General features: G+C 50.5%; 1 protein-coding gene and 1 pseudogene across 1 annotated transcript; one reads left to right on the forward strand and one right to left on the reverse strand.

Annotated features, from left to right (window-relative positions):
- Window positions 1-5,958: 5,958 nt before the first annotated feature.
- LOC116475985 (U6 spliceosomal RNA) lies at window positions 5,959-6,057 on the reverse strand (annotated as a pseudogene).
- A 2,872-nt stretch (window positions 6,058-8,929) lies between these two features.
- On the forward strand, window positions 8,930-10,852 carry ARL4D (ADP ribosylation factor like GTPase 4D). Its single transcript, XM_032163775.2, has 2 exons — window positions 8,930-9,041; window positions 9,580-10,852. The coding sequence occupies exon 2, from the start codon at window positions 9,652-9,654 to the stop codon at window positions 10,255-10,257; it is 606 nt and encodes a 201-aa protein (XP_032019666.1). The 5' UTR covers window positions 8,930-9,041; window positions 9,580-9,651; the 3' UTR covers window positions 10,258-10,852.
- Window positions 10,853-16,159: the final 5,307 nt, after the last annotated feature.

Here is a 16,159-nt window from a genome sequence, read left to right on the forward strand (position 1 = left end):
TGATCCGCCCGCCTCGGCCTCCCAAAGTGCTGAGATTACAGGCATGATCCACCGCGCCTGGCCATATCTATCTATATTTTGAGACAAGGTTTCCCTCTGTTGTCCAGGCTGGAGTGCAGTGTTACAATCACGGTTCACTCACCATACACCAAGATAAATGCCAAGTGGGCCAAAGATTTCAAAGTGAAAAAAATGGAACTATATAAGTATATAAGGGCCAAGGCCGGGTGCGGTGGCTCACGCCTGTAATCCCAGCACTTTGGGAGGCCGAGGAGGGAAGATTACGTCGTCAGGAGTCGGAGACCAGCCTGGCCAATGTAGTGAAACCCCATCTCTACTAAAAATAAAAAGAATTAGCTGGGTGTGATGGCATGCATCCGTAGTTCCAGCTACTCAGGGGGCTGAGGCGGGAGAATCGCTTGAACCCGGAGGTGGAGGTTGCAGTGAGCCAAGACCATGCCACTGCGCTCCAGCCTGGGTGACAGAGTGCGACTCTGTCTCAAAAAAAAAAAAGTATATAAAGGCCAAGCACGGTGGTTCATACCTGTAATTCCAGCACTTTGGGAGGCCAAAGTGGGCAGATTGCTTGAGCCCAAGAGTTTGAGACCAGCCTGGGCAATATAGCAAGACCTCATCTCTACAAATAATTTTTAAAAATAAAAATAAAAATTGTAAAAAAATAGACCAAAAAAAAAAAAACTATACAGTAGGCCAGCGGTGGTGGCTCATGCCTGTAATCCCAACACTTTGGGAGGGCAAGGTGGGAAGATCACTTGAGCCCAGCAATTCAAGACGAGCCTGAACAACATAGGGATACCCTGTCTCTACAAAATAATAATAATAGGCCGGGCATGGTGGCTCATGCCTGTAATCCTAGCACTTTGAGAGGCTGAGGTGGGCGGATCACCTGAGGTCGGGAGTTTGAGACCAGCCTGACCAACGTGGAGAAATCCCATCTCTACTAAAAATAAAAAATTAGCCAAGGGTGGTGGCGCATGCCTGTGATCCCAGCTACTCGGGAGGCTGAGGCAGGAGAATCCCTTGACCCAAGGAGGCGGAGGTTGTGGTGAGGCAAGATGGTGCCATTGCACTCCAGCCTGGGCAACAAGAGCAAAACTCTGTCTCAAAAAAAAAAAAAAAAAATTAGGCTGGGCACTGTGGCTCACGCCTGTAATCCCAGAACTTTGGGAGGCCGAGGTGGGCAGATCACTATGTCAAGAGATTGAGACCATCCTGGTCAACATGGTGAAACCCCGTCTCTACTAAAAATACAGAAATTAGCTGGGCATGGTGGTGCGTGCCTGTAGTCCCAGCTGCTCGGGAGGCTGAGGCAGGAAAATCTCTTGAACCTGGGAGGTGGAGGTTGCAGGGAGCCGAGGTGGTACCATTGCACTCCAGCCTGGGCGACAGAGCAAGGCTCCATCTCAAAAATAAAACAAATAAATAAATAAAATAGGCCGGGTGCGGTGGCTCACGCCAGTAATCCCAGAACTTTGGGAGGCCGAGGCGGGTGGATCACAAGGTCAGGAGATCGAGACCATCCTGGCTAACACAGTGAAACCCCGTCTCTACTAAAAATACAAAAAAAATTAGCCGGGTGTGGTGGCGGGAGCCTGTAGTCCCAGCTCCTAGGGAGGCTGAGGCAGGAGAATGGCGGGAACCCGGGAGGCGGAGCTTGCAGTGAGCCGAGATCACACCACTGCACTCCAGCCTGGGCGACAAAGGGAGACTCCGTCTCAAAAAATAAAAATAAAAATAAATAAATAAATAATAATAATAAATCAAAAATTAGCCAGGCATGGTGGTGTGCATCTGTGGTCTTAGCTACTCAGGTAGGCTGAGACGGGAGCATCACTTCAGCCCGGGAGGTTGAGACCAGCCTGAGCAACACAGTGAGACACCATCACTATTAAAAGGAAAAAATGTAGTAAAATATGAAGCTTCTTTCTTTCTTCTTCCCTCTCTCTCCACTTGTCACCATGTTTTTCACTTTCTATTTTATGATCGCACTCCTCAGGCACAGGACACAGGTAAGAGAGTGCAGACTCTTGCAGGAGTCCAGAGGCCCTCTGTCCCACAACTTAAGATGGTCCCTGTGACGTCAAAACTCACTAGTCAAGTAGGAGGTCTGAGCTCCCAGTGGGGTAACCAGCCATCCAGTTTGCTAGGGGATTAGGGGTTTCCTGGAATATGGGACTTTGAGAACTAAAACTGGCAAAGTTCCAGGTGATCAGGGAGAGTTGGTTACCCTAGAGCTCTGAGCTGTGCTAGACCTCAGAGTGGGCTCCAAATTTTGGGGGAAATGAAAACAACCATCCTGACATAGTTCACAGGTGGCTTTCCCCAAGGGTGGCACATGCTGAAAGGATGCAGTCAGGAGGACGCAGCTGGTCTTCGGTGGTCTCCAGAGCCCACAGGGAGGCAGAGGAGCCCCCCACCCCAGCAACTATGGGCTTATTGCCTTTCACGCACCAAGTCCCAAGAGCCCATAACACCTCTTTGGACCATCAAGGCCCTCATTCTGCTCCTCAGGAAGTCCTGGCACCCAGGCCATGAAATCTGGCTCTGAGACTGACATTCTTGCTGAGACTGGGGTATTCTCCTTTTACCCATATCTAAGAGCCTGTGAGTTTCCTTTTGTGTCCAATAAGGGCTAATCCTGGGTGGTCTATGACTGCCTGTCTGCAAGGTCACAGAAGGATGTGACCCCTATCTGCTGTTGCTTTCCTGATGGCTCCCTTGGTCTCCTGCAAGTTCTCCAATGCCAGCTTAGTCCTTGTTCAACTCTACGTTTTCTGGAGAGAACCCTTCTTGGCACTGTCACCTCTGTTGAGATAACTCTCCTCCAAATCTCCAGCCCCCTTATCTAGCCACCCCTAGACATTCTTCTCGGGAACCCCCATCCCCAGGCTGTCCAAATTCCCTCTGGCCTCTCAGTCCTTGGATGCTGAGGGCCACTTCCTTTTCCTTCCTCAAGTCCTTACTTTCCTTGGCTTCAGGCACTTGCAGCTTTGTGGCCTTTTAAAGTCCTGTGGTTTTCCTTCTACCTCTCCAGATGCTGCTTCTCCATCTTTCACTTCATTTCCCTGCCTTGAATGTGGAGATGCTCATGACAGTGTTATGGAACCACTTTCCTCCTCTCACCCCATTGCTCTCTGGGGAATTCCACCCATCTCAGGACTCTTTTCTCACTGACAACCCAAGGCCTCCAACTAAGGCCTCCCCTGAGCTCCAGGCTCCTGAGCAAATGGACTCTGGACATTTGTCCCCATTTGGATAGCCTGCAGACATTACACCATGGCTGCAACTGAGCTCTTGAAAACCTTCCCGAGGCCGAGCCTGGTGGCTCTCGCCTGTAATCTCAGCACTTTGAGAGGCCGAGGCAGGTAGATTGCTTGAGCCAAGTTTGAGACCAGCCTGAGCAACGTGTTGAAACCCCGTCTCTACTAAAAATACCAAAATTAGCTGGGCATGGTGGCACACACCTGTAATCCCAGCTACTCGGGAGGCTGAGGCAGGAGAATCGCTTGAACCCAGGATGTGGAGGTTGCAGTGAGGCAAGATCATGCCACTGCACTCCAGCCTGGGTGAAAGAGCAAGACTCCACCTCAAAAAAAAAAAAAAAAAAAAAAATTAGCTGGGCGTGGTGGTGGGAGCCTGTAAGTCCCAGCTACTCAGGAGGCTGAGGTGGGAGGATCACTGAAGCCCAGGATGTGGAGGTTGCAGTGAGCTGAGATCACACCATTGCACTCCAGCCTGGGCCATAGAGTAAGACCCTCTCTAGGAAAAAAAAAAAAAATCTTCCCCACCCTGAAGCCCTCTCCTGCCTGCCTCAGTGTTCCCTGGACCTATTAGACCCTCTGTAAACACATGGAAAATGTCAACAAAATTAGAGTTTCTGCTCAAATAGTGTTCATTTTAATTCGGTATCACACACACACTAAAAACTTGAAGAGGGTGTATTTTCTACCTCTAACCTGAAACTGTAGGAAAGGCCCTGTCTGAAAGGAGACTTCGGGAGCCGACAAAGGAACCTGAATAACTTCATCCACTACGACTCCGCTTTTCTTCACCAATCAGGCGGTGACAAATACATCCACGAGGGGGCAGCATCTACTTATTTCTAGCCCCTGGCTCCACCCTAGGACTTCATTTTGAGGTGGTTGCCAGGGAAAGAGTTCCTGGTTGGGGAGAAGGGTATCTTTGGGGCCATTTCACACATTTTTGCCCCACACTCATACTTAGCGATAGGTTGGGTTTTCTCCATTTTGTTCATGAGGAAACAGAACTGGGATTTGAAAAATGGGCCTTCGTGATTCCTGAGCTGATAACTGCTCCGTGGCATCCAGTCCCCCACCACACCCCCTACTCCTGCAGACTCCTTTCCCTCGTTTGTTCACGAAGACAGGTACTTGGTTAAGATGCTGCAGAGACAAGGATGTTCTCAGCCACTTCCTAGATGAGCTCCACCCATCCTCCTACCCTCCCTTACTTCAGAACATGGACTGTTATGGGGAAACGACCTGGAGACATCTAAAGCCCCTTATTACAAGATGAGGAAACCGAGGCTCCCAGGCGGGGAAGTTACTTTTTTCTGAGACAGAGTATCGCTCTGTCGCCCAGGCTGGAGTGCAGTGGCGCAATCTCTGCTCACTGCAACCTCCGCCTTCCCGGTTCCAGCTATTCTCCTTCAGCCTCCAGAGTAGCTGGGACTACAGGCGTGCGCCACCACGCCCTGCTAATTTTTTTGTATTTTTAGTAGAGACGGGGTTTCCCCATGTTGGCCAGGCTGGTCTTGAACTCCTGACTTCAGGTGATCCATCCGCCTCAGCCACCCAAAGTGTTGGGATTATAGGCGTGAGCCACTGTGCCCGGCCGGAAGTGGCTTTTTACTTTTTCAAGCCACTCTACTAGTGAGGGATGGAAGAAGGATGGGACTCACGCACTGAATCTCAGTCCGGTGTTCCAGCATGTCCTAAGGGCAACCTCTCTCTCCAGTGTCATCCCCATTTTTGGTCCCTGTTTTTCTCCTTTAAGTTCCTCCTCTCCAATAAAGGCCTGAGAGTTCTATACTACTCAGACACTGCCTAGAAATGCAGGGTTTGTAGGAATTCCTGGCCAACCCAGTATCAACAGAACCCCCAAGGGCCCAAGGACCCCAGGCTGGGAAACTACCACGCTAAGGGTGGAGGTTTGGTTCTCATACTCGGAGCCCTCTGAGTACATTTATTCCATCATGCATTCATTAATTCATTCAAGATTTTCTGACTGCCTATGTGTGCCAGGCATGGTGCTGGGCATGGTAGAGCTACAGATAAGAACCAGCTGCTGCCCTTGATCACTTAGTCTGGTGGAGGAGACAGCTCTGAGGAAGAATGATGCTTATCTGACTCAGTGTCACTTAAACCTTGGCTCGGCATCGCCTCTTTGAAAGGTTCTCCTGCACACTCTTCCACCAATCTAAAGTAGTTCTCTAGCCACATGTGGTGGCACGCGCCTTAATCCCAGCTACTCGGGAGTCTGAGGCGGAGGATTTCTTGAGCCAAAGAGTTCAAGGCTGCAGTAAGCTACGGTCTCGCCACTGCACTCCAGCCTGGGTGACAGAGTGAGACCTTGTCTGTTAAAAAAAAAAAAAAAAATGGCCGGGCGCGGTGGCTCATGCCTGTAATCCCAGCACTTTGGGAGGCCGAGGCGGGTGGATCACGAGGTCAGGAGATCGAGACCATCTTGGCTAACACGGTGAAACCCCGTCTCTACTAAAAATACAAAAAAATTGGCCGGGCGCGGTGGCGGGCGCTTGTAGTCCCAGCTACTCGGGAGGCTGAGGCAGGAGAATGGCATGAACCCGGGAGGCGAAGCTTGTGTGAGCCGAGATAGCGCCACTGCTGTCCGGCCTGGGCAAAAGAGCGAGACAACGTCTCAAAAAAAAAAAAAAAATTATTTTTATTTTAATTTTGAAAAAATATGGAATGCTTCATGAATTTGCATGTCATCCTTGCACAGGGGCCATGCTAACCTCTGTATCGTTCAAAAAAAAAATGATTGCTTAATGTACAAATGTTCAGATGTTCTCTGCAGGGATTAGTGTAGGCCCATAGCTTAGTGCTACCTGGACAAGCTGGGCCCCTTTCTTTACCCCTCCCCAGCCCCACCTTCTCCTTCCCATTTGTTCATTAACACCTTCTCTGGCAAACATGAAGGACGGAAGGGTGGGGTAGGATTGTCAGTTTCATTTCCTTTATCAGATAAGTGACAATTTCTATCTTGGATGTAAGTCCCAAGATAGACTACAGGAGCCATGTTAAAGAAGCTTCGAAGATTGTGGAAGAAACAAGACAACTTGTGTGTTTTCAGTTTCTGTGTGTTTTCAGTCTTATAGCCATTGTAACATTTGTTCAAAGCCAGATTTGGCCTGTTTCTAGCTGGATGACCTTCAACAAATTACCTAACCTTTCTGTGCTTCAGTTTCTTCTTTTTAGACTAACCATAGTTACTTCATGGGCTTGACTTGTGTATTAAAAAAGGAAAAGTAAGCAAAGTTCCTAGACCAGAGCCTGGTATGCAGTGGCCACTCAACAGTGCAGTGGTTCTCAACTGCTGGGCCTGCTCCGTCTTCCCCTCTCCTAACGTCACCATGCTCAGCTCTGTCTCCTGTACATTAGCTGCTGCTGCAACCTGTCACCCTCCAACTTGGGGTGTAACAAACTAATTTCCTAAGGTCTTAATCTTAGACTAATTTCCTAAGGTCTTTAGGGATTTGGGGAGGCTCCCTGCATTGCTGGGGAAACCAGGTGGCTGGTTTTTTAGTGGGGGGCGGGGAAGGAGGTGGCAAAGCACACTGGTGACAAACAGATGGGAAGCTTATTTATCAGCACTTGATTGAGGCGGGTGGGCAGGAAAAGGCTGGGCCCTGCTGTCTGGCAATGACTTCCCGTCTCCTTTTTCCAATCCCTCTCACACATAGCCTTTAAAAAGATTAATACTGAGTTACACAAAAAATAATCCACGCCTGTAAATCCCAACATTTTGGGAGGCCGAGGCGGGCGGATCACCTGAGATCGGGAGTTCAAGACCAGCCTGACCAACATGGAGAAATCCCGTCTCTACTAAAAGTACAAAATTAGCCAAGCGTGGTGGCACATGCCTATAATCCCAGCTACTCGGGAGGCTGAGGCAGGAGAACTGCTTGAACCTGGGAGGTGGAGGTTGCTGTGAGCCGAGATCGCGCCATTGCACTCCAGCCTGGGTAACGAGCAAAACTCCGTCTCAAAAATAAATAAATAAATAAATAAATAAATAAATAATAAAGTTACAATTTACAATTTCATTCTTCTTTGATTGGCCCTCTCCCCTCCCCCACCTAATTGCTGTTACCCTTTTGGTCACACTGCCCCTTTGTGGCATCTCCTTCCTTTCAGGGCTGCCCAGACTGTAGCAGGCTGCAGTGGCTGGGGAGACCCTACTCATTCCTGTGCCCCTCCTAACCAGTCCTAGATAGGGCTAAAGAACATCTATAAACCTTTCCAGAAGCTTCCAGTTGACACATTCTCTCACTCCTCTGAAATCCTACAAGTGCTATCTCATGATTTACAAAGACCCAATACATGTGCTGTCTCATTCTGTCACTACCAGTCTTAAGTCTTAAGCCCTTTGAGGCCTGGTCCTACAGCTGAGACATCCTCTATTTCTCCACCATCTCTCTGCCTCATTCAGAGCACACAGTATGAATGAGGTCAATAAACACACTGTTTTTTTTTTGTTTGTTTTGTTTTTTGTTTTTTTTTTTTGAGACGGAGTCTTGCTCTGTTGCCCAGGCCGGAGTGCAATGGCGTGATCTCAGCTCACTGCAACCTCCGCCTCCTGGGTTCAAGTGATTCTCCTGCCTCAGCCTCCCGAATAGTTGCAATTACAGGGCCCCGCCACCACGCCCGGCTAATTTTTGTATTTTTAGTAGAGACGGGGTTTCACCATGTTGGCCAGGCTGGTCTCGAACTCCTGACCTCAGGTGATTCACCCACCTCGGCCTCCCAAAGTGCTGGTATTACAGGCGTGAGCTACCGTGCCTGGCCCAATAAACACATTTTTTTTTGTTTGTTGTGTTTTGTTTTGAGACAGAGTCTTGCTCTGTTGCCCAGGCTGGAATGCAGTGGCGCTATCTCAGCTCACTGCAACCTCCGCCTCCCGGGTTCAAGCGATTCTCCTGCCTCAGCCTCCCGAGTAGCTGGGATTACAGGCACCCGCCACCACGCCTGGCTAATTTTTGTATTTTTATTACTGACGGAGTTTCACCCTGTTGTTCAGGCTGGTGGAACTCCTGAGCTCAAGTGATCTGCCTGCCTCAGCCTCCCAAAGTGCTGTTTACAGGTATGATCCACTGTGCCTAAACATACTGTTGAGTGTAACCTCAAATAAGTCATTTAACCCTTCAGGGCTTTATCTGTAAAAGGCAGACAACAGTCCCTAACAGGTTATTGTAGATAATGGGCTTAGCACTATGAAGCAGCTGTTTTATGGGGCTCCAGGTTCACATAGGTTTGACAATTGAATTATGAAAGATAAAGGAGAAAGACTTGTCAGCCTCTCCGAGTAGATCCTTTGGCCGAAGGAGTGTCCATGTGGGGTGGTATCTCTGCCTGGTGGAGGGGGATGCGACGGTAGTGCGAATATTAGAGTATTCATATCTTTCCTCCCGAGTCAAACGTTGCCAGGCACGTTCCTTTCGCCCCTCCCACCCTCCATTCCGGATTAATTCCAAGTTTAATTCCAAATATTAGAGTGTGGTAGAAAAGGTCAAACAGAGCAGCCACGGATTAAGCAAGCGTCCCTCCGGTGGGGGCTGCAGCGCTTGTAGCCCCACACTCCGCCCCGCCGCCGCTGATTGTCCCGCGCCTTGTGACGTCACACGCGGGTTTTTAAGGCCGAACCCTAGGCAGGCTCTGCAGAGGCAGCGGTTGGAGGCGCGCTAGGTGTCTGCGGGGGTCTCGCGGGGCGGCTGCGGTGTTTCACCGGGAAAGGCTCGAGGAGAGCGTGGCTCACGAGAGGTAAACGGACACTGCAGACCGTGCTGAGGCGGCCCCGGTGCCGGGCCGCTGGAGCTGGCGTCCGCCATCGGAGGAGGGCGGGCGGGCAGGGGAGTATCGCGGGGCAGTGAGGCGGGGGTCGCGGAGTAAGGAAGGGCACCGTGTCAACGGCTTGGGGCTGCGGAGGGCGGGTGGGAGCCGGACTCAATCTCCGGTCTCAACGTCTGCACCCTAACTCTTAGTTTGGGGACACTGTCGACTTCTCCCGTCCCGCGGGGATCTTGCCTGGGGGATGGCACCATAAGCTCTGAGAAGAGTGGATCGAGCCCTCGCCCCTTACTTGAGTGGCCCAGGACCTGGGAGTCTCTGGGTCCCATCGCCCCCCTCACGACCCCCCAGGGAGTGGGGGAACACCTCTGTTATACCTTAAAAAAAAAGGGGGAAAGGAATTTTAAAAATGAAGGATGGGCGGCGGATTTAGGAAGGGATCAAGAAGTTTCAAATCTTGTGTGTATTATTAAACGTCTCCTTTTTCTCCCATGACCTTTTCTTGGTTCAGATAACCCAGCTGTGCTCCCTGGAACCTTCAATTTCAAGGCCTCCCTGCTTCTACTAGGCGCCTTAGCTCACTATGGGGAACCACTTGACTGAGATGGCGCCCACTGCCTCCTCCTTCTTGCCCCACTTCCAAGCCCTGCATGTTGTGGTCATTGGGCTGGACTCTGCTGGAAAGACCTCCCTCCTTTACCGCCTCAAGTTCAAAGAGTTTGTCCAGAGTGTCCCCACCAAAGGCTTCAACACCGAGAAGATCCGGGTGCCCCTCGGGGGATCACGTGGCATCACCTTCCAAGTGTGGGACGTCGGGGGGCAGGAGAAGCTGCGACCACTGTGGCGCTCTTACACCCGCCGGACAGATGGTCTAGTGTTTGTGGTGGACGCTGCGGAGGCTGAGCGGCTGGAGGAGGCCAAGGTGGAGTTGCACCGAATCAGCCGGGCCTCGGACAACCAGGGTGTGCCAGTGCTGGTGCTGGCCAACAAGCAGGACCAGCCCGGGGCACTGAGCGCTGCTGAGGTGGAGAAGAGGCTGGCAGTCCGAGAGCTAGCAGCCGCCACTCTCACTCATGTGCAAGGCTGCAGCGCTGTGGACGGTCTGGGCCTGCAGCAGGGCCTGGAGCGCCTCTATGAGATGATCCTTAAGAGGAAGAAGGCAGCTCGGGGTGGCAAGAAGAGACGGTGACCCGAGCCCCCGCTCCCTTTCCTCCCACCTAGTAGGGGTCTGCACACTTGGACAGCAGGGTGGGGCCAGCCTGTGACCTCTCAGTCAGACTGGGGTGCAGGACCTGTCCACCTCAATGAAGGAGAGAGGAGCTGGGGGGGTCCTGTTTTGGTGCCACACTGGGGTGGGGATGGGAGATGGGATGTCTTTGCCCATCTCTCTCATCCTCTCTGGAGAAGTGGGCGCTGCAGGACTGTGGAGACGTAAATGTAAACTGTGACTCTACCTCGACCCTGTTTCTTGTTTTTCTTCTCTGGCTTTTTAATTGGTTGTGTTTGGGGGCGGGGGGGATGGAAGTGACTTGGAGAATGTGTTTGGGATGAAATAACTATCTCCCCTTCCTCTGTCCCCCAACTGGGGAGTCTCCCCAGGCTGCTTTTCTAGGGATACCAGTCACATAGTGTTTATTTTTGTGTCTGTGAAAGTGCCAAGAACCCCTCCCCACATTTGTAGATCCATGACCCTTTTTATAAGCCGTGTGTGTCCTCTGTATTATTATTAACTATTTTTTAGCATTTGCCTGTGAGTTATTAAAGACTGATACCTGTAGCTCTTACCTTGGTCTGGGGCATTTTCCTCTCCTTATCTTGCCCCAGAGACAATTCAAGATTTCTATATGGGGTTGTGGCGCTGGGGGAGGGAGATTTATCTTGAAGCTGAATTTGCAAGGCAGCACTTATAAAAATTAGATTGTGTCTTTTGGGATGGCTTGTGAAAATTATAGGGGGGAGTGGAAAACCCCTCAAGCTATTGCCTGATTTCTGTAGTTTTTTGGGTGGGGTCACTTCCTTTTTCTCCAATTTAACCCCCCCCCCCAATCCTCTGGGTCTTGTCCCTTATATCAACTGCTCCTTGCAGATTTAACTTCAAATTTTGCTAGTCTGAGCTGCTCCTAGGTTCTTGACCTTGGTGACACCTAAGTCTATATGGTAAGTCCTCGAAGAGCCATTCTGTTCCTATCCTCCCCACTTCCCCAGTCTCAGGTTGGTTTGATTTTTTTCTTCCTTGTAAGATGTGGTGAGAATGGAAAGTAATTCCTCCCTGGCCTTAAGTCACCTCTGTGTACTCAATCCTGCTGACTGGCTCACTGGCATGATGGCAGCGGCTGGTGCTAGGGAGGCCTGGGCTGGATTGAGCCAGCCTGGCCCTGGTGACTAAGCCATGAGTTTTCCAGTTCTGGGAATGGTAGCTCTTCTCACGAGAGGGGCAGAAGTAGTAGCTGTTTGTGCCTGGTGGCGGAGAGGACTGCTGGACATACACCCTCCAGACTCCAAGATAGAAAGGGGAAGACATAAGCCCCCAATATTTGTGGTGATTGTAAGAATAAAATGCTAACATTACAAGAGCTTGAGTGCCCCTACTCACCAGCACCAGGGCCAGCTATGTCTGATAATGCAGAACACTTAGATCCTCTTAATCTTCTGGGTGGGAGCAGTGAGTAAGAACTAAGCACAAGGCTGGGCACAGTGGCTCACGCCTGTAATCCCAGCACTTTGGGAGGCTGAGGCAGGAGGATGGCTTGGGCACAGGAGTTCAAGACCAGCCTGGGCAACATAGGCAGACCATGTCTCTAAAAAAGAAAAAAAACAAGCACAACTCTTTCCAGTTGTCCAGCCCTCCAGCCACCCCCTGCCACCCTTTGTGCAAACACAGAATCCCCAGAGCAGATTCAGCGTTCACACCCCGCTTCTCCCCAACTCTGTCTCCTCCGGAATCAGGTGAAAGGACCTGGGGAGAAAGAGAAGGTGCCGGCAACCCCCACTTCTGGGGAAGGTTTCCTAAAGAACTTGCTTCTTCCTACCCAGCACTGCCAGAAGCTCAGATTTGGTCCCCTCCCCAGCCCTGTAGCTGGTAGGATGGGGGTGGATGTGCATTGATCCGGAAGGGTGCCCAAGTGTGCGTCAGTGCTGGGGCCTGCTTGACAGAACTGCTGGGCTGGTTCTGCTGGGAACATGTGCTACCTGCCCCTCCCCCAGACACACCTGTGACTCCTCTCCCAGTCTTTTTGGGGCACAGTCCTATAGCCCAAGGACAGGTTGAGGCCCCAGTCCAGGCTGGAAAGGAACTGGCCAGAACTGACCCTCTGTCCTGCCAGGAGATCTTTCCTCCCCACCCCACCCCACCCAAATTCTGCTCTTTTGTCTTAAAATCTTCAATTATGTATTTTCATTTCTTGTCACTTGGTGTACTTAGGTCTCCAGATTTGGGGGAAGAGGTGCAGAGGTGTTTCCCCATCCCTAGCAGAGGGGCCTCCAAGATGTCAGCTCCTGATTCTGGCTCTTCCAACCACACTCCTTCCCCACCTGCTTAAAACAGGTATCTTCTGCTTCCCCATGCCCAGCCCTGGGGGCGGTCACGGATCGTGGTCCACAGGAGGCCTTTGAATGTCCCAGGCTCTTCCCCAATCCCTCTGGCCTGACTGTCCAGCTGGTGGCACTAAAGGAAGATGGGGGCTGGCGTCAGAGAGAGATGGAGAAGCCAACTGCTCTGCCAGGGTAGTGGGGAGAGGGGAACACTGGGGAATTCTGAGTAGAAAGCCACAAATTGTGGCCGGGTCAGAGTCAGGAGCTTTGGAATAATTCTCCTGCCTTGGCTCATCAAAGGGACTGGAGAGCTGGAAGGGAGGGGATCACTTCCTGTCTGCAGGATAAGAGAGGGAGAGAGAACCTCTCACTCTCCAGTCCTGCCTGGAGATTCTGCATTTTGAACTCAGGGCAAGGGCAAGGAATGAGGGTGTGAGCAGGATGGAGAGTGAGGTTATACTTGCCCTGTACTGGCTTCTCTATTAAGTAGGATTTCTTCAAGACCCTGGCATGGGTGCTGAGGAGATCTTCCCTGGGGGCCAGGAGTGGTGTGGCTGAGGCTAGGTGCCTGTGAAGTTGAAGGAAACCTGCTGTAGACCCAGAGTTCCAGAGTAGAGGCTTTTTTTCTTTTTTCTTTGCTCTGTTACCCAGGCTGGAGTACAGCGGTGCGATCTTGGCTCACTGCAACCTCCACCTCCCCGGTTCAAGTAATTCTCATGTCTCAGCCTCCCAAGTAGCTGGGATTACAGGCATGCACCACCATGCCTGGGTAATTTCTGTATTTTTAGTAGAGATGGGGTTTCACCACGTTGGTCAGCCTGGTCCTGAACTCCTGACTTCAAGTGATTTGCCTGCCTCGGCCTCCCAAAGTGCTGGGATTACAGGCATGAGCCACCATGCCCAACCCCAGAGTTGAGGCTTTCTTCTGAGCTGCCCTTCCCCATCCAGCCACCCCTTCTTGCACAGGTTGGAATGTAAAATTCCACAGGTTGGAATGCACGGGAAAGGAGCTTCCTTTCCTGGAGCTCCTCATCATGAGGGCAAAGATGGCAGTGGTCCCCCGCTTTCCCATACCCTTTCCAGTCCTCTCCATGCTGCAAGGGCTCAAGGAAGACAGAGGAAGGAAAGAAGTCCCTAAGGCCCAGAGTGGGCAGTGACTTGCCCAAGGACACACAGCCACTTAGCAGTGCACCCAGCTCCTTCCTCCCAGGCCAGATCTTTGTACTCCCAGGGCAGAGGATAGGAGGTAGGAGACAGGGAGCGAGCACAGTTATCTCAGAGCTCGGATTCCCCCCTCCCTCCCTCTTCCCTCTCCTTGATTAGATTAAGGACCAGCTTTCCACTCTCTCACTCCCCTTCCTGGGGAGTGAGAGCTTTATCTCCTAAGCCCAGAAGAGGTCTGGCCTCAAATCTGGCCAAAAGTTCCCATCCTCCCTTTATCCTGACTACGTGTCATTGCAAGTCTTTCTTGAGATGGACACCTCCACCAGGGCCTGGGAAGTGCTGAGTTCTGCCCAAGTGCTAGGAGCACACAGGACAGCATGTTCTCTAACACAAGCCTTTTTGAATGGGGCCAGTGGGTAGAGGAAAGGGAGGGAGTGAGGGTGGCAAGGGAGACCCAGGCCAGCATTCGGCTGGAAAGGGTGGGCAGTGTGGCTGCACTTCATTTCCAAGGCCATCTGTTGGGGAGTTTGTGGGTGGATGCATGGGACCTCCTCCTCTGGATGAGCCAGAAGAGGGTATTCACTGTTCCCTTAAAAATTTTTTTTGAACATGTTAGATATTCCTATTTTTTTATTTTTTATTTTTGTAGAGATGGGGTCTTGCCCTCTTGCCCAGGGTGGTCTGGAACCCCTGACCTCAAACGATCCTCCTGCCTTGGCCTTCCAAAGCACTGGGATTAACAATACAAGCCACACCCAGCCATGTTCCTTTTTTTTTTTTTTTTTTTTTTTTGTGAGATGGAGTCTCGCTCTGTCACCCAGGCTGGAGTGCAGTGGCGTGATCTCGGCTCACTGCAAGCTCCGCCTCCCGGGTTCACGCCATTCTCCTGCCTCAGCCTCCTGAGTAGCTGGGACTACAGGTGCCCGCCACCATGCCCCGCTAATTTTTTTTGTATTTTTAGTAGAAACGGGGTTTCACCATGTTAGCCAGGATGGTCTCGATCTCCTGACCTCGTGATCCACCCGCCTCAGCCTTCCAAAGTGCTGGGATTACAGGCGTGAGCCACCGCGCCCGGCCTTTTTTTTTTTTTTTTAATTTTTACTTTACCCTGAGAGTTTTTGTTTGTTTTTGTTTTTGTTTTGAGACGGAGTCTCACTCTGTCACCCAGGTTGGAGTGCAGTGGTGTGATCTCGGCTCACTGCAACCTCCATCTCCCAGGTTCAAGTGATTCTCCTGCCTCAGCCTCTGGAGTAGCTGGGATTACAGGCACATGCCACCATGTCTGGCTAATTTTTTGTACTTTTAGTAGAGATGGGGTTTCGCCATTTGACCAGGCTGGTCTCAAACTCCTGACCTCAGGTGATCCACCCACCTTGGCCTCCCAAAGTGCTGGGATTACAGGCGTGAGCCACTGCACCCAGTCAGCTCCTTCTTTTTAAAAAGAAAAATTTTCCCTCCCTCATTGGAAAAGTAATAGATCTTATAGATCTCTATGTGGAAGAAATCTAAATTTAGAAAATGAAGAAACCTAATCTCACAACTTGTTTAATGAAACATTAAAAAAAAAAGAAAAAGAAAATGAAGAAACCGGCTGGGCATGGTGGCTCATGCCTGTAATCCTAGCACTCTCGGAGGCTGAGGCGGGTAGATCCCTTGAGCTTAGGAGTTCAAGACCGGCCTGGGCAACATAGTGAAACCCCATCTCTACAAAAAATACAAAAATTAGCCAGACATGGTGCCACACGCTTGTAGTTTCAGCTACTTGGGAGGCTGAGGCAGGAGGATATCTTGAACCTGGGAGGTCGAGGCTGCAGTGAGCTGAGATTGCATCACTGCATACTAGCCTGGGGGACAAAGTAAGATCCTCTCTAAAAAAAAAGAAAAAGAAGAAACTTTATAATCTCAACTTTAGAGCTAACCATTGTGAACAGGTTTTTATATATTCTTCTGGGAATTTTTTTCTCTGCATGTACAAAAGAGGTAGGTCTATAGAACATATATGGAATTATATAAAGCAAACAGTTTTGCTTTTCTCATTTATATCTTGGACATTATTCCATGCATGCCATTATTCCATTATACCACTGCCATCTTTGCCCTCACGAGGAGGGGCTTCAGAAGGGAAGGCTTCCGTCTGGATTTTTCTCATTCTTTTTGATGACCACATGAGAGTCCATTGTATGAATGTACCATCATTCATTAATTAAATCACTTGTTGAAGACACAGTCTGCCCACAGCCATGATCCTCCTTGCATATATATTTTTTGGTACACTTGGGGAAGCTTTCCCATAAGATATACTCCTAGAGTTGCAATTGTTGTTTCAAAGGGTATATATATTTAAAGTTGTCATAGATACTGCCAAAGTTTATGTGTTTGTGTAGAGGTTTGGGTGG

This window comes from Hylobates moloch, unplaced genomic scaffold (assembly GCF_009828535.3).
Source record: "Hylobates moloch isolate HMO894 unplaced genomic scaffold, HMol_V3 SCAFFOLD_10, whole genome shotgun sequence".
NCBI lineage: Eukaryota > Metazoa > Chordata > Mammalia > Primates > Hylobatidae > Hylobates > Hylobates moloch.

What these genes read in the sequence shown, in the direction of transcription:
- ARL4D (XM_032163775.2), top strand. Translation starts at nt 9,652, where the DNA reads ATGGGGAACCACTTGACTGAGATGGCGCCCACTGCCTCCTCCTTCTTG.